We start from the raw sequence: 18,583 nt of genomic DNA, 5'->3' as shown, positions 1-18,583 counted from the left end.
CATGGACATTGTGCTGACTCTTGTGCTACAGCTGCACTATGTCGTTGCATTAGCATTATCCTTTACAATCAGTGTTGATTGTGCATTCATTGTGTGTTTCAGCCTGATAATCCATGGATCAGTCGTTTTACCCCTGATCTATCTCCTGCGAGTGCGACGTAACCCCTATGCCTTCATGAAGGACAATTTTCCTGCCATAAAGACTGCATTTGTTACCCCTTCCAGGTAAGATGATGTAACTCAGAGGTCTGTGAGTTCATGATCACTGCTTCATGTACATTCATCATCAGAGCGAACCAAGACAAGTAACATATGCTGGTATTTCTATATGAGTGATGCACAAACAAAGGATGCCTTGTGTTTCTCCAAGCTCCGCCTCCAACAGGAACGGAACTGTGATTTATGATGTGGTCGCAGCAGTCTTCATCGCCCAAATCCACCACATCGATTGGGACTTAGGCACGCTCATCATGATCGCGTAAGTTGTACTTCCTGTTCTTTAAAAATGTTTAGCATCATCATCATCATAGCCAAAGTTGATATTGCTGTAAAGTGTTTATTTTGAGGTCTTTAAAAGGAGGAGACTGTAAAAGAAAAAGAGAGAAGAAGAAGCATGTTCCAGTTTCATGAGGACAGTGTGTGTTGGATCTGCAGTTTGACATCAGCAGTGCCGAGCACTGGAGGAACTGGGACCCCAGCTACAGGAGCAGTGGCCGTCTTTTTTATCTTGACTGTGGTGAACGTACCTGCAAATGAAGCCTGCCTTCTCGTGCACTATCTCCTGTAAGTCTAATCTAGAGTTCAAAATGTGATCAATCGATTTCTACAGCTCCGTTTTGTCTGTTGGTTCAGTCGGCCACACGGCGGCTTCTTCAAATGAGTTTTAATACGGAAGTAAAGTCAGTTTAGAGCATCACACACATCCTCTGCTTCCAGAGAACGCTGCAACGCCGTCATCAACGTCCTGGGCGACTGCATCGTCGGCGTGGCTCTCAGTGACGTGAGAGTCGAGGAGGAGCTCGGACAGGAGATGCAAAGGTACGTCCTGATGGGCTCATGCTCAGTATTATTATTATTTTAACCCAGTTCATTTGCAGACAACTTGAAGTCAATTCCTCTCAATCGTAGAGGAGAGGAGCGGCGTAAGTCTGACCCCTGAGAAAGAGTCTAAAACAGGGTTCATTCGGTCATGGAAAACCTGGAAAAGTCATGGAACTTTAAAAAAGGTTCCAGGCCTGGAAAAGTCCTTTGAAAAAACTTAAATCCCAAAACTTTTGGAAAAGTACAGGAGAGGAAATCATCGACATTAACGAACTAATAATTCTAAACGAGTCTAGCTCTTTACTTTCGTTTTCCGTAACTGGGCGAGTTACGTTTCGTTTCCCCCGCAGCAGAAGCAGTTTCCACGTGTCTCAGTCCGGAGGACGAGCTGACGAGCCGGGCCCCCCGAGAGCCGAGCAGCAGGAGGAGGAGGAGGAGCAGGAGGAGGAGGATGTGCTGTGAAGTCTTGGTCAACACACACACACACCCGTACCAGGTGAGCATCAACACACACACACACACCCGTACCAGGTGAGCATCAACACACACACACACACACCCGTACCAGGTGAGCATCCTGGACATCACACACACACACACACACACACACATACCAGGTGAGCATCAACACACACACACACACACCCGTACCAGGTGAGCATCCTGGACATCACACACACACACACATACCAGGTGAGCATCAACACACACACACACACACACATGTACCAGGTGAGCATCCTGGACATCACACACACACACACACACACACGTACCAGGTGAGCATCAACACACACACACACACCCGTACCAGGTGAGCATCCTGGACATCACACACACACACACACACATACCAGGTGAGCATCAACACACACACACACACACACCCGTACCAGGTGAGCATCCTGGACATCACACACACAGCTCTTTTGATATCCTCAGCGGTACGGTTGGCGTTCAGTTCGCTCTCTCGTGTTCCTCCGCGTCGGTCGTCATGCGTCGGTGTCCCGTTGCCGTGGCGACGCCGTCCGTATTCACCGCCGCCGTCTGTGTCTTGCAGCTGATGAACACGATTCCCATCTCCAGCTGGTCCGGAGCGCCGGCGGACCGAGAGCTCCAGAAGCTCGTCCCCTACATGGAGAAGCTGTTTTTTTCAGGAGGATTTTCGGGAGGTGCTGAAGAAGAGGAAGGACCACCTCCACCGGCTGCTGTCGGAAGACTAACAGGACCCCCCAGACCCCCAAACCCCACTAACCCCGCCTCCTTTCTCCTCCGGATGAATTCAAAGGCGGCACATCATCGAGCTGCCGCCCCCGCTTTGTTTATATATAACACTTTAAATACGATGTTAATACTCCTGCTTTTTTTCCCTTAATTTATTGATTATATTGCTAATCAACTGCTGCCTCCTCTGTATATTTTATGAGTTATTTTGTATGCAGCGAAATCACCGATTTAATAAATCGAAAAAATAACACCGCCGCTCCTCGTCTCTCTGTTCAGTTTTAGTGAAATACTTTTCAATTTATTACGAGAAGGTTCGCCATGAACGCTGCATCAGAGCGAGGAGGAGGAGGATGCTGGGAGCCGGAGCTCATCTCAGACTGGTTCCTCTGGTCCACCGTCTCAAAGGAAAACAAGGCTGACTATCTCGAAAATCAGTCGAGAAGAAACAATTTGATTTTTGAAGGGATTGAGGAATCAGCACGGGAGAGCTGGGCTGATACTGAAGGTAAAGTCCGCAACTTAATCTCTGAAAAATTAAAGCTGGATGCTGGAGCAATGCATATTGAAAGGGCTTACCGCAGTAGAAAGCCAGATCACAGAGCTGACAAGAAGTGTCCCATCGTAGTCAAGTTCTTAAACTGCAAGGACAGAGAGCTAATCTTGAGGAGCAGAAAGGAACTGAAGAAGACCTCAATGAGGACTTTTCCGAGGCTGTACGGCAGAAACGAAGAGATCTTCTGCCTAAACGTAGAGAGGCATGGGCTAGAGGGGACATTGCCTACCTAAGATATGATCGCCTTGTGACCCACCCACCTAGGGAGCGAGGGGCTCTGTCGCCTCACCACTGTCCTCCACCCAATCCTGAATGAAGAGTGGTATGTAGGACTCAGAGATGAGGACCTTCTGTTTTTATTTTTTATTATTTTAAATTATTTAATGTCTATTAAACTACCGAAAAAAGGTTTGAGGTTTGCTCATTTAAACGTCTGTAGTTTAAAGAACAAGGTTCAAGAGCTTTGTACTATTTTACATGAAAATTATATTCATATTATGGCTGTATCAGAGACGCACTTGGAAGAAGCCATAGAGGATGCAGCTGTTTCAATTCAAGGTTACAATATATTTAGATTGGACAGACAGGTATGGGGGAGGTACTGCCTTCTACATTCAAAATCATATTCCAGCTAAAATAAGGAAAGATCTAGGTATGGTTGGTGTAGAAGCCTTATGGCTACAAGTTCATATCCCAAATCTGAAACCTATATTGACATGCTGTTGTTATAGGCCCCCATGCTCTAACGCTGAATATCTGAATAACATATGCATGATGCTGGAGAATGTAACTGATAATGACAATGATATCTACATTCTTGGTGATATGAATATAGACTGGTTGTCCAGTAATTGTACATTGAAAAGGAAGTTGAGCAATGCAGCCACATTATGCAACTTATCTCAAGTCATATGTGTACCCACAAGAATTAATGTCAATAAGGACGGAATGGTCACGTCAACATGCATTGATCACTTTTTTACAAATTGTTCTGAAAAATGTTCTAAAGCTGTGTCGGTACCGGTGGGCTTCAGTGACCACAATATTGTTGCTTTAACTGTGAAAACAAAGGTTCCTAAAGCAGGGCCTAAAGTAATTCATAGAAGAACATATAAAACCTTTTTAGAAAATGATTTTATTGCTGATGTAGAAAATATTGAGTGGGATACTGTGCTTGAGAAGATGCATGTAAATGATGCACTGGACTACTTTATGAATTTATTTGCTGCAGTGTGTGATAAACATGCTCCAATTAAAAAGCTCACTGTTAGAACACTTAAAGCACCTTGGCTGGATGAGGAATTGAGAAACTTGATGAGAGAAAGGAACCGACTGAAAAGATCTGCCATCATGTCAGGTAATTTAGCAGATTGGAAAGCCTACCGCTCAATCAGAAATATAATAACTAAATTAAATAGACAAAAGAAAAAATATTACTATCATTCAAAAATTAAGGAGTACCATGGAGACAGTAAAAAACTTTGGAGAGTACTTAATGATGCAATGGGCAGAAGTAAAATGGCCAAAACACCTTCATTTATTGAACTGAATGGAGAATTCATTACTAAACCATCTGATATAGCAAACTACTTCAATAATTACTTCCTCACTAAAGTGTACAAACTAAGATATCAAATGCTGCCAGTGAGTGGTGGGCTGTCCAAAGCTTTAATAAAAAATCATATTATGTGTGGTAAGGATTGTGTGTTTGATTTCAAGCCAATCAGTGCTGGTTTTATGGTTAAAATGCTTCACACAATTAAGTGTGATAAACCTTGTGGCTTTGATAATATTGACGGCAGACTGCTTCAGTTATCAGCTAAATCAATTGCTAAGCCTGTAAGCCATATTTTTAATTTATGTTTTAAGGAATGTGCTTATCCTGATTTGTGGAAAATTGCAAAGGTTACTCCTCTGTCAAAAAACAGTAGGGAGGCATTTACAGGTCCAAACAGTCGGCCTATCAGCATTTTACCTGTCTTGAGTAAACTTTTGGAGGGAATTATATTTAAGCAGATCCAGCAATATCTTGCAGAAAACAACATTAACTCAGATATACAGCATGCATACAAAGCAGGTTACTCTACAAGCACTGCACTAACATGTCTTACTGACGAGTGGTTCAAACAGATTGACAAGAAGTCAGTTATTGGGGTGGTGCTCTTGGATTTTAGTGCAGCCTTTGACATAATAGATCATGAGTTACTACTCATGAAACTATCGGCGTATGGATTTAAAGATTCCGCTATTGATTTATTGAAGGGCTATTTATTGAACAGGCAACAATGTGTTATGTTCAATGGCTCCCTTTCAAATATTGAGACACTTCAGTGTGGAGTTCCTCAGGGAAGCTTCCTTGGTCCGCTACTCTACTCTATTTTTGTAAATGACATGCCATACGTATTAAAAAATGCAGCAATGGGGATTTATGCGGATGACACGACTATGTATGTATCGTCAGAGAGCATTGAACATGTTAATGAGGTGCTTCAACTAGAGCTAAAGCTGGTTTCTGAATGGATCATGGAAAATAAGCTGAAGTTGAATGTCTTAAAAACTAAATACATGATAATAGGATCGAAATATGCTCTCAGGACAGATAATAAATTAAGCCTCTCTTTAAAGGGTGCTACTATAGAACAGGTTAAAGAAGTAAAACTGTTGGGTGTCACCATTGACGAAACGCTATCATGGTCCACTCATTAATAACACAGTGGTAAGAATGATGAATAGTATCTATGCCATTCGAAGAAGTGCTCATCTGCTAACTAATAAGACAATTAGACTCGTTATACAATCTCTGGTTCTGTCGAATCTGGACTACTGTCCTGTTATCTGGTCTAGTGCATCAAAGCAAGATCTCGGTAAGCTTCAACTTGCTCAGAACAGAGCGGCAAGACTCGCACTTCACTGCTCAGTGAGGAGTAGTGTGGATGATATGCATGCCAGGCTGTCATGGATGAGGGTGGATGAAAGACTGGCATGTAGCCTTATTCTGTTTTTAAATAATGTGTATTCTTCACAGAAACCTGTCAGTCTGTCTTTACAGCTATCACCTGCAAATGAGAGACATGCTTATAATACCAGACAGGCACTAAATCAGGGGTGGGCAAACTTTTTGACCTGCGGGCCACATTCGGTTCTAAAATGTGACAGAGGGGCCGGGCCAGGAGCATTTGGACACGCAATGTAATTTATTAAACCTGGAGATTGCGTCTGTTTTTTATACATTTCAATTTATGGTGCAAAGTTAAAGTAATCAACATTTACTGGAAAGAGATCAATGGAATCACTTTCAACATTCAAAACAAATTATTACCCAACGAAATACTCAAGCTCAATAATTTCTAATGGTTTTAAACCCATAAAATAATGGACGGATTGTCCTGAGAGATAGACTGTATTAAATATCCTGCCTGCAGCAGAAACTAGAAAGGGTCTTTAAAGTGAGGCGATGTCGGCGTCATCTGGTCAGCATGTGTATGAACCCGTCACAAACAGACTGACAGCGCTTTACTCGAGAAAATATGACCCTAAAGCTGACAATTGAAGTTCGATTTTTAAAAATTATTCATATCTCTTCTGAAAACACACCTTTACTCATGTGGACGAACTGTTTTGGTGTTTGAAATTGGTTTACCAAAGGTCATAGGTTCACAAAAGCAGTGAAATATCTGAATACAATGCTAGATACATGTACTTGCACCTGTCCATCCTGGAGAGGGATCCTCCTCTGTTGTTCCTGATCCGATGTGAGGTCAAAGGTCAGGGATGTCTATATGCAGATTGTAAAGCACTCCGAGACAAATTTGTAATTTGTGAAATTGGGCTCTACAAATAAACTGAATTGAATAAATGAGGAAACCCAAATTTTGTATTAACGTTTTTTTAGTAAAAATGATGTGGTCTGTCACATTCACCAAAATGATAAAGATGGGACTGAGAAATGACTTCATATTGCAGATAAAGTTTCATGGGGTGTGTGCAAATAAAAAATGACCATTACATTTTTATTTTTTTATAAATATGTATTGTACATAAAAATAAAATAAAATCTACATTATATACATGTTGTGAAATAGAAAACAGAACACAACTATTGACTATTTACAATATGGCTTCACTATAATAACATCATGTCATCGTGTCACGAGACCTCTCTGCTGGCCGGGCAGGTGGAGCTGGTGAATCCTCTTTGTAAAATACAAGACTAGTCAGCACCGCGCACAAGTTACGGACACCGGGACGGACACCGGGACACGTAACGTGTGGTAAAGACTCTTACCCGGTCCAAGTGGCTCTCTTCTGGCTGCGTGTTCCTCCTCGTGGCTTTGCAGCCCCTCCAGGCTCCGCGCTGCTCGCCAAAATCACTGCAGCTGTTTCTAAATGAGTCTCACCTGTGTGGTGGGCGGGTGCCTTGTGATTTACTGAGTGTTCATTGGTTGGTTTTTTTAGCATAATGTTGACAGACAAACGGATTGACAAATCATGGTGAAGGGTTTTGTGTGACGAGTACTTTCCGCGCCAACGCACACCGGAAGTAAATAAAGTTGCGATTTGGACAAGTTCGGCGGGCCGGATTAAAAAGCCTAACGGGCCGGATGTGGCCCGCGGGCCGTAGTTTGCTCATGTCTGCACTAAATGGTCACTTTACTCTTCCTCTACCAAGAACTAATGCACAAAAGAAATCGGTAATGTACAGAGCCATTGCATACTGGAATGTGCTCCCCTCATATGTGACTCGAACAAGAAATAAATGTGATTTTAAAAGGAAACTTAAGGCAGCAATAATTGGAAAGGAAATTATAGTAGATTAGGTTATTATTTTAGGTATTGAAGGTATTTAGGTATTATTATTTTACTTTTAATGTAAATGTTGTTTTCTAAGTCTAAGTGTTTTTGTGAAAATGTATCATGCTGTACTGCATTTTATGTATTTGTATTGTATTGTCATGTTTTTTGCCTGGACCCCAGGAAGAATAGTCTCCACTATGGTGTCGACTAATGGGGATCCTTAATAAACTAAACTAAACTAAACTAAAGGAATCACTGAAGTTTAATAAGCATCAATTTACAATAAAAAGTGTCAAAAATACAATTAAAATAAATGAATTAATTGTATAAAATATAAAATCTGATGTCCTTATCTGACCTCTTCAAATAATTGTATTCTAGAAAAGAAGCATTCAATATACCACACAGTATACACCACCACACAGTATACACCACACAGTATACACCATCATACAGTATACACCACCATACAGTATACACCATCATACAGTATACACCATCACACAGTATACACCATCATACAGTATACACCACCACACAGTATACACCATCACACAGTATACACCACCATACAGTATACACCATCATACAGTATACACCATCACACAGTATACACCATCACACAGTATACACCATCATACAGTATACACCATACAGTATACACCATACAGTATACACCACCACACAGTATACACCATCACACAGTATACACCATACAGTATACACCATCATACAGTATACACCATCACACAGTATACACCATCACACAGTATACACATCACACAGTATACACCATCACACAGTATACACCATCACACAGTATACACCATACAGTATACACCACCACACAGTATACACCATCACACAGTATACACCACCATACAGTATACACCATCACACAGTATACACCATCATACAGTATACACCATCACACAGTATACACCATCATACAGTATACACCATACAGTATACACCACCATACAGTATACACCACCACACAGTATACACCATACAGTATACACCACCACACAGTATACACCATACAGTATACACCATACAGTATACACCACCATACAGTATACACCACCATACAGTATACACCATACAGTATACACCATACAGTATACACCACCACACAGTATACACCATCACACAGTATACACCATACAGTATACACCATCATACAGTATACACCATCACACAGTATACACCATCACACAGTATACACCATACAGTATACACCACCATACAGTATACACCATCACACAGTATACACCACACAGTATACACCATACAGTATACACCATACAGTATACACCACCATACAGTATACACCACCATACAGTATACACCACCACACAGTATACACCATCACACAGTATACACCACCATACAGTATACACCATCACACAGTATACACCATCACACAGTATACACCACCATACAGTATACACCATACAGTATACACCATACAGTATACACCACCACACAGTATACACCATCACACAGTATACACCATCATACAGTATACACCATACAGTATACACCATCACACAGTATACACCACCATACAGTATACACCACACAGTATACACCATCACACAGTATACACCATACAGTATACACCACCACACAGTATACACCACACAGTATACACCACCACACAGTATACACCACCATACAGTATACACCATCACACAGTATACACCATACAGTATACACCACCACACAGTATACACCATCACACAGTATACACCATACAGTATACACCACCATACAGTATACACCACCACACAGTATACACCATCACACAGTATACACCACCATACAGTATACACCACCATACAGTATACACCATCACACAGTATACACCATCACACAGTATACACCATACAGTATACACCACCATACAGTATACACCACCACACAGTATACACCATCACACAGTATACACCACCATACAGTATACACCACCACACAGTATACACCATCACACAGTATGCACCACCATACAGTATACACCACCACACAGTATACACCATCACACAGTATACACCACCATACAGTATACACCATACAGTATACACCACCATACAGTATACACCATCACACAGTATGCACCACCACACAGTATACACCACCACACAGTATACACCATACAGTATACACCACCACACAGTATACACCACCATACAGTATACACCACCATACAGTATACACCACCACACAGTATACACCATACAGTATACACCACCACACAGTATACACCACACATTATACACCACCATACAGTATACACCACCATACAGTATACACCACCACACAGTATACACCACACAGTATACACCATCACACAGTATACACCACACAGTATACACCACCACACAGTATACACCACCATACAGTATACACCACCACACAGTATACACCACCACACAGTATACACCATCACACAGTATGCACCACCATACAGTATACACCATACAGTATACACCACCACACAGTATACACCACCATACAGTATACACCACCATACAGTATACACCACCATACAGTATACACCACCACACAGTATACACCACCACACAGTATACACCACCACACAGTATACACCATACAGTATACACCACACAGTATACACCACCATACAGTATACACCACCATACAGTATACACCACCATACAGTATACACCACCACACAGTATACACCATCACACAGTATACACCATACAGTATACACCACCACACAGTATACACCACCACACAGTATACACCATACAGTATACACCACCATACAGTATACACCACCATACAGTATACACCACCACACAGTATACACCACCACACAGTATACACCACCACACAGTATACACCATACAGTATACACCACCACACAGTATACACCACCATACAGTATACACCAACATACAGTATACACCACCACACAGTATACACCATCACACAGTATACACCATACAGTATACACCATCACACAGTATACACCACCACACAGTATACACCACCATACAGTATACACCACCATACAGTATACACCACCATACAGTATACACCACCACACAGTATACACCACCACACAGTATACACCACCATACAGTATACACCACCACACAGTATACACCATACAGTATACACCACCACACAGTATACACCACCACACAGTATACACCATACAGTATACACCACCATACAGTATACACCACCATACAGTATACACCACCATACAGTATACACCACCATACAGTATACACCACCACACAGTATACACCACCACACAGTATACACCACCATACAGTATACACCACCACACAGTATACACCACCACACAGTATACACCACCACACAGTATACACCACCACACAGTGTAGAGGAAGAGGAGGTGTGGTTACGAGATGAGTCTTCTGGATTATGTTTTGCATGAAGCACGGCAGAGCAACGCTCGATGGTGTTTTGAGCCCTCACCGTCGTCTTCAAGGCAGCGGCTGCCTGGAAGGTGCCTGGAAGGTGGTCCCGCCCCCAAAACTCTGATCCAATCAATGTGCTACCCACTTGGAGCGCATATTCAAACTTTCTGTTTAGCGCTCTCATTCCACCTCTCAACCAACTGTGAAAGCTCCAAATTTTCAAAGGTACGTAGCTAATATATTTATATTTTAAACATGAAATAGCTAATAGTGTTTGCTTTAGGGCTGTACATGTAAGATGGGCCGGCTAATGTTGTGGTAATGTTATTTCAACCTGCTAGCTGACTAAATCTGGTTAAAACATTAGGTAACAGTAAGCCTACAAAGTAAGAGTAATTACTGTAGATTAATCACTGTATTTTAGTGATTGTTAAGTTAGTGGTTATCTTTCAAATGACGTTGAGACTGGTTGACTTCCAGGCTGCTTTGGAATAAGGATAACTGAGGCAGCCACCAGTCTTTGGATAACTCTGAGGCATCATAGGTCGTGTTGACTGCCAGGCTGCCTAGTCGTTGGTACACAGGTTAACTCACAGGCATCCAGTTGGTTTTAGATACCTGTAAGGCATCTAGACGGACATTAAGAGGGGCTGACTCCCAGGCTGCTTACTAACAGTAGTTAACTCTCAGGCAGCCAATTGGCTTTGGATGCCTTTGAGGCATCTAAATTTACAGATTAATAGATTGAAAGGCCAGGGCTAACTCTGAGACAGCCACCTGAAAGCTGTAGGGCATGTCCTGGAATATTGTCTTCCAGGCTACTTACATACATCTAGGAGATTTTATATAGCCTACCTGCCTAGGCATTGATATAATCTAAATGAGCATGCCAAAGTTGAAGAAGGGACCGGAGGACATAGTCAGGTTTCTGGAGATTATTTAATTTATATTGTAACGGCACTTTTTACATAAATTTATATCAAGAAAGAACTAAAGAAAGCCAGCTCCAAACTATTACACCCCAGTGTCAATAAGTGTTTCATTGTCACATTGGTATGTGCATCAAATCTGAATTTAATACTGTGTTTGTGTCATGATATGTCTTTCCCATTTTTGTTAAGGCGAAGCCAAGGACCCGTGCTCCTCTGTCGGTGCTCTGGCTGCCAGGAGCATCAAGTTTAAAGAAGTGGCTATGCTGCCGGCATCAGACCCCACTGTGGCCACAGGGAGAGCCACGGAGTTCAAGTAATTTGCAATATTCCACATCCTATATGGCTCTGACAGGTATAATAGACATTATTTATCCTGAATTCATGTTTTTATCTTTTCCTCCAGACAACAGCTCCAGCACCTCGCCAACCAGGTGAGGTCAAATGAGCAATTTGGTCTCCTAACGCACATCTTGGGGCCAGGAATGGTAGAGGTGGTGGTGGATGTTTTTAAAAAGTGTGTTGACACACACATTGTATATATATATATATAATATATATGTGTGTATATATATATGCATATATATGTATATATATATATTGCATATATATATTGTGTTTATATATATGTGTGTATATATGTATATTTTGTATATAATCACATAAATAAGGATTTGAATAGTTGTTCACATTATTTAGTGGTGTATTCTTGTTCAAAAGTTAAATAAACAACTTGTTACATGTGATATTATTTGTATGGCTCTTTCCATTGGTCTGATGTATGTACAGGTACAAACTGTTTTTAAAAAGCATATATATATATAGATATATAACTGTTTTTAAAAAGCATATATATATAGATATATATATATATTTATTTTAATAATTTTTGTTATATATAATAATTTGTTTTGTGTATATATATATATAATGTTATATATATATTGTTTTGAATGCACTATTTTTATTTATTTTTTAATTATAGGAATCAAGTATATAAGCCTAAATATTATATTATATAAGATAGATAGATAGATAGATATATACTTTATTAATCCCCAAGGGGAAATTTGTCGAGCCAGTAGCAGCAACACACAAGAATAAAAAAACAAAACACAAAATATAAGAAGGGTTAGGGTGATCTGGCAAGAGGTGAACTGTTGTAGAGCCTCATAGCCGTCGGCAGGAATGTTCTCCTGTATCTGTCCTTGTGGCAGCGGAGCGTGAGGAGACGTCTGGAGAAAGTACTCCTCTGTCCCTGTAGGAGGTGGTGGAGAGGGTGGTCCGGGTTGTCCAATATGGACACCAGTTTCTTCAACGTCCTCCTCTCCACCACCTGTTCCAGGAGCTCCAGCTGGCAGCCGATGATGGAGCCAGCCTTCCTAACCAGTTTGTTAAGACGGCTGGTGTCACCGGCTCCGATGCTGCTCCCCCAGCAGACAATGGCAAAGTGCAGCACACTGGCCACAACCGACTGGTAGAATAACTCCAGCATCTTGCTGCACACGTTGAAGGATCGAAGCTTTCTCAGGAAAAAGAGTCGACTCATCCCCTTCTTGTACACAGCGTTGATGTTGGCCTTCCAGTTCAGTCGGCTGTCGATGGAGACGCCCAGGTACTGGTCCTCCTCCACCAGGTACTTGTACTCCTCCACCATGTCCACGTCCACTCCCAGGACACTCAGAGGTGTAGGAGCTGTCGCCTTCCTCCTGAAGTCCACCACCATCTCTCTGGTCTTGGCCACGTTCAGCCGCAGGTGATTCTCATCGGCCCACTTTACAAAGTCACTCACCACTGCCCTGTACTCCTCCTCCCGTCCATCCCTAATACACCCGACCACTGCAGAGTCATCAGAGTACTTCTGCAGATGGCATGACTCCGTGTTGTACTGGAAGTCACTGGTGTACAGGGTGAAGAGGAAGGGAGACAGAACAGTTCCCTGTGGGGCTCCAACATCACTGACCACCGTTCCAGACAGCACACGCCCCATTCTGACAAACTGTGGCCTGCCTGTGAGGTCGTCAGTGATCCAGGAGATGGTGGACGCGTCCACACCGGCCACCCGCAGCTTCTCACTCAGCAGCAGTGGCTGGATGGTGTTAAATGCACTGGAGAAGTCAAAGAAAGTGACTCTCACAGAGACACCGGTTCCATCCAGCCATTCATAAATAATACAAATGAATGTATATGTAAACTAGAATGGGCACTCGGTAGAGCGCATACCTTCGCATATCACAAGATTGGGCATTGAATTATGAACATTTTGGCATTAGTTGCATGCCAATTGGACAAAAATGTATCGTGCTATGGTAAAAAAAAGATGTTGACCTTTCCATGACCTTGACCTTGTCCTTTGACCCGATTGATCCCAAAATCTAATCAAATGGTCCCCGGATAATAACCAATCATCCCACCAAATTCCATGTGATTCAAGAAGATTTGACCTGTTCATGACCTTTGACCTTTGACCCGATCGATCCCACAATCTAATCAACTGGTCCCCGGATAATAAACAATCATCCCACCAAATTTCATGCGATTCGGTTCAATACTTTTTGAGTTCTGCGAAAGATTTTGACCTGTTCATGACCTTTGACCTTGACCTTTGACCCGATCGATCCCAAAATCTAATCAACTGGTCCCCGGATAATAAACAATCATCCCATCAAATTGCATGCGATTCGGTTCAATACTTTTTGAGTTTTGCGAATAACACGCATACAAATAAATAAATAAATAAATAAATACACGGCGATCAAAACATAACCTTCTGGCATTTTCAATGCGAAGGTAATAACAAAGGGAGCTGAACACGTCGATAACATCTTGTAGTTGTAATGGAACCACAGCCAGAGCTCCAGGACTTAGACGGAGCCGGACAGTCATAACACAGTCGTACATGTTAAGCAGCGTGAGGTTCAGTTCGAGTGTAAATGTTTAGTTCAAGTTGTGATGAATGTGGAGGTAAACTGCGACTGCGTGCCTCCTCCTCTTCCTCCCTCCTCCTCTTCCTCCTCTGCTTGATTGGCTCCATATGGTGGTGGACATGGTACCCAGGAAAGAAAAGAAGGAGAAGGAAAAAAAGAGTCCTTTGTGGGCGGAGGGAATCCTCCTCGTATGTTGTCGGTCCTGAAATCTGATTCAGAAGTTTCAGGATCCTGGAAGACAAAAAGCAAACGGAGGGGGAGGGAAGAGAAGAGAGAGAGAGAGAGAGAGAGAGAGAGAGAGAGAGGAAGAGAAGAGAGAGAGAGAGAGCGAGAGAGGTTTTGAGTTTCAACTGGAGAGAAAACCACCAAATACTGGAACCTCCGACTCAAGTAAGTCCTTCACACTCGGCACGGCTCATCTTAGACCTGCTTGCTGCTCTGCATTGTGGGTATTATATGATTATTAACTGTTGTGATTGCTGCTGGTCGGCCTCATAATGTAATCTTCAGCTGCTCTTTGAGAAGCACTCGTGTGTCCTTTTACGCGCACATTCCCGGGGGCGCGCTCCACTTATTGATCCCCAGATTGGGCATTTCCTGCAGCCCCGAACCCGATACCTCTGTCTCCTGGATGTGAGGAAGAGGGGCTGTAGAGAGGAAGAGGGACCGTAGAGAGGAAGAGGGGCTGTAAAGAGGTTGTAAAGAGAAGTGATTGCTCAGCGTCGGGAGCGCGCTCTCTGTTCAGCGGGGAGCGTGGAGCTCGTTGCCCCGCTGCGCGCGCTCCACATGCACGGTAAAGTAGATTTATCCCGACCCAGAGGTCCCGTTGCGCTCCGCCCGGAGGAGAAGTCCTCTCGGTCCTCCTCTTGTTGAGGGAACATCAGACGCACATTTGTGCGCCGCAGTTGAAAGTGCGCCAAAAACATCCAGCAGGAGAGGAAAAAAATGCTCCAGACTCAGAGCGCAGATGTCCAAGAAAACCTCTTAAATATATAAGATATAATAACGCAGCACAGTGTTATTTATCAGTCATCGTCTTATAAGTATATTTTGAGGTTTTATATTTGAGCTTAAAAGTAACTATTAGTGGTAAAAATATGTTTTCGGAGCATTTACTTTCGTAAAAGCTATAAAATACTCCATAGGAAGTAAAAGTACTGCGTTCACAGTGTACTTTAATGTACTTTTATATTTTGCATAGGCATAAAAAGTGAATGTACTCTTCTCGCCCGTCAGTGGTTATGGTTTAATGTTAGTTAGTCGAGATGAAGATATTAAAGTATCTTTCATGTTGATCACATCACGTGTATAAACTGATCACGTGATTATAATCTGAAACGTGACTACAATAACAACAACAACTTGTTCGTAAATGCACTTATATACTTTACTGGTAATCAAATTCTATCAGTCGTATATCTTCATTAAATGTCATTTAGGGTAAATTCAGAAATCCCAATAATATTCAGAAATACTGAGGACATGAAGTTAATGAAACCGCTGAGCTCCACCACGGAGCTGCACGTAGGGGACCATCAGACATACTGAGGACATAAATGTAATGAAACCGCTGAGCTCCACCACGGAGCTGCATGGAGGGGACCATCAGACATACTGAGGACATAATGAAACCGCTGAGCTCCACCACGGAGCTGCACGTAGGGGACCATCAGACATACTGAGGACATAAATTTAATGAAACCGCTGAGCTCCACCACGGAGCTGCATGTAGGGGACCATCAGAAATACTGAGGACATGAAGTTAATGAAACCGCTGGGCCCTACAACGGAGCTGCATGTAGGGGACCATCAGAAATACTGAGGACATGAAGTTAATGAAACCGCTGAGCTCCACCACGGAGCTGCACGTAGGGGACCATCAGACATACTGAGGACATAAATGTAATGAAACCGCTGAGCTCCACCACGGAGCTGCATGGAGGGGACCATCAGACATACTGAGGACATAATGAAACCGCTGAGCTCCACCACGGAGCTGCACGTAGGGGACCATCAGACATACTGAGGACATAAATTTAATGAAACCGCTGAGCTCCACCACGGAGCTGCACGTAGGGGACCATCAGACATACTGAGGACATAAATTTAATGAAACCGCTGAGCTCCACCACGGAGCTACATGTAGGGGACCATCAGAAATACTGAGGACATGAAGTTAATGAAACCGCTGGGCCCTACAACGGAGCTGCATGTAGGGGACCATCAGAAAACTGGTTTAATAATGCTTTGTAAAGCCTGATTCCTGTGACACCTGGAGCCGGTCTGGTGTGTGTAATAGTGTTTAACCGCTCGTGGTCCGGACCTCCTCCTCTTCTTCCTCTTCCTCCTCCTCTCAGGCTGCCACGATGAGCACCTCGGGCCTTCAGGCCGCTCAGCAGCCGGACGTGAAGGAGCTGGACAGCATGAAGGAGTCCATCAGCGACATCATCAACCAGCTGCAGGACATCGACCCCACCCGGCTGTCCTTCTCCCCGTTCCTGGACCTGGACACTCAGATCTCCTTGGCGCCGGTCTCCGACAGCCCGGAGTCCTCCGTGGAGGAGCTGCACTCGGCCTGCGGCTCGCAGCGCTCGCTGGAGCCGGCGGCTCGTCGGCCGAGGAGCGAGTTGGGTTAGTGTTCACGGTCTGAGGGCTTCATGAACTAAGGCTCAAGGTCTAAGGCTTAAGGTCTAAGGCTTAAGGTCTAAGGCTTAAGGCTTAAGATCTAAGGCTTAAGGTCTAAGGCTTAAGGTCTAAGGCTTAAGATCTAAGGCTTAAGGTCTAAGGCTTAAAGTCTAAGGCTTAAGATCTAAGGCTTAAGGTCTAAGGCTTAAGGTCTAAGGCTTAAGATCTAAGGCTTAAGGTCTAAGGCTTAAGGTCTAAGGCTTAAGGCTTAAGATCTAAGGCTTAAGGTCTAAGGCTTACGGTCTAAGGCTTAAGGTCTAAGGCTTACAGTCTAAGGTTTAAGGCTTAAGGTCTAATGCCTAAGGTTTAAGGCTTAAGGTCTAAGGCTTACAGTCTAAGGTTTAAGGCTTATGGTTTAAGGCTTAAGGTTGAATGTCTAAGGCCTACAGTCTAAGGCTTATGGCTTAAGGCTTAAGGTCTAAGGCTTAAGGTCTAAGGCTTACGGTCTAAGGCTTAAGGTCTAAGGCTTACAGTCTAAGGTTTAAGGCTTATGGTTTAAGGTTGAAGGTCTAAGGCCTACAGTCTAAGGCTTATGGCTTAAGGTTTAAGGCTTCAGGTCTAAGGTTTAATGTCTACGGTTTATGGTTTAATGTCTAATGCTTAAGGTCTAAGGTTGAAGGCTTAAGGTCTAAGGCTGAAGGCTTATGGTTTATGGTTTAAGGTTGAAGGTCTATGGAGAGGTTGAGTTTAGGCTGATTACAGTTAATAAGATCACAATAAAGGAGCAGATGTGTGACTCCGCCTGCAGGATCTCAACATCCATCCATCCAGATGTTGATGTTTTCTCTCAGGTTCTATGTCTTGCTGCTGAGGAGACTGTGTGGTAAAAATAACCTCTCTTTGACTTTAGATTTAGCTTTAATTTATAATAAGTGGCATTCAGGTCCGTAAATATGAGACGGGTTTATTGTCTTCCTCACCCTGAAGAGGAAGAGCTTTGTTGCTCTGTGAATTCAGGTGAGATTGAAGACTTCTTTAGACTTTACTTAAAATGAGCTGCAGTTC

At 42.8% G+C, this 18,583-nt stretch overlaps 2 protein-coding genes across 2 annotated transcripts in view; both read left to right on the top strand.

Annotated features, from left to right (window-relative positions):
• The first annotated feature begins 175 nt into the window (after nt 1-175).
• On the top strand, nt 176-1,512 carry LOC130194125 (neutral amino acid transporter A-like). The gene is made up of 5 exons (XM_056415019.1): nt 176-225; nt 371-478; nt 655-783; nt 937-1,038; nt 1,392-1,512. Exons 1-5 carry the CDS (start codon nt 176-178, stop codon nt 1,501-1,503), a joined length of 501 nt encoding a protein of 166 aa, XP_056270994.1. The 3' UTR covers nt 1,504-1,512.
• A 15,747-nt stretch (nt 1,513-17,259) lies between these two features.
• The window catches only part of LOC130194289 (transmembrane protein 79-like), a 4,806-nt gene continuing 3,482 nt past the window's right edge, over nt 17,260-18,583 (top strand). Inside the window, exon 1 of the mRNA XM_056415230.1 lies at nt 17,260-17,515. Within this exon, the coding sequence (XP_056271205.1) occupies nt 17,260-17,515 (256 nt within the window). The remainder of the gene's footprint in view (nt 17,516-18,583) is intronic.

This window comes from Pseudoliparis swirei, chromosome 5, assembly GCF_029220125.1.
Source record: "Pseudoliparis swirei isolate HS2019 ecotype Mariana Trench chromosome 5, NWPU_hadal_v1, whole genome shotgun sequence".
NCBI classification, from domain to species: domain Eukaryota; kingdom Metazoa; phylum Chordata; class Actinopteri; order Perciformes; family Liparidae; genus Pseudoliparis; species Pseudoliparis swirei.
Note: the sequence above shows the minus strand (reverse complement) of the source record. Positions and strands in the feature narration are given on the sequence as shown.

Excerpts from the sequence above, each read along its gene's own strand:
- LOC130194125 (XM_056415019.1), top strand. The coding sequence starts at position 176 with ATGAAGGACAATTTTCCTGCCATAAAGACTGCATTTGTTACCCCTTCC. Across the intron at positions 226-370 it reads GCATTTGTTACCCCTTCCAG|CTCCGCCTCCAACAGGAACG; the intron begins GTAAGATGATGT and ends TGTTTCTCCAAG. Across the intron at positions 784-936 it reads CTTCTCGTGCACTATCTCCT|AGAACGCTGCAACGCCGTCA; the intron begins GTAAGTCTAATC and ends CTCTGCTTCCAG.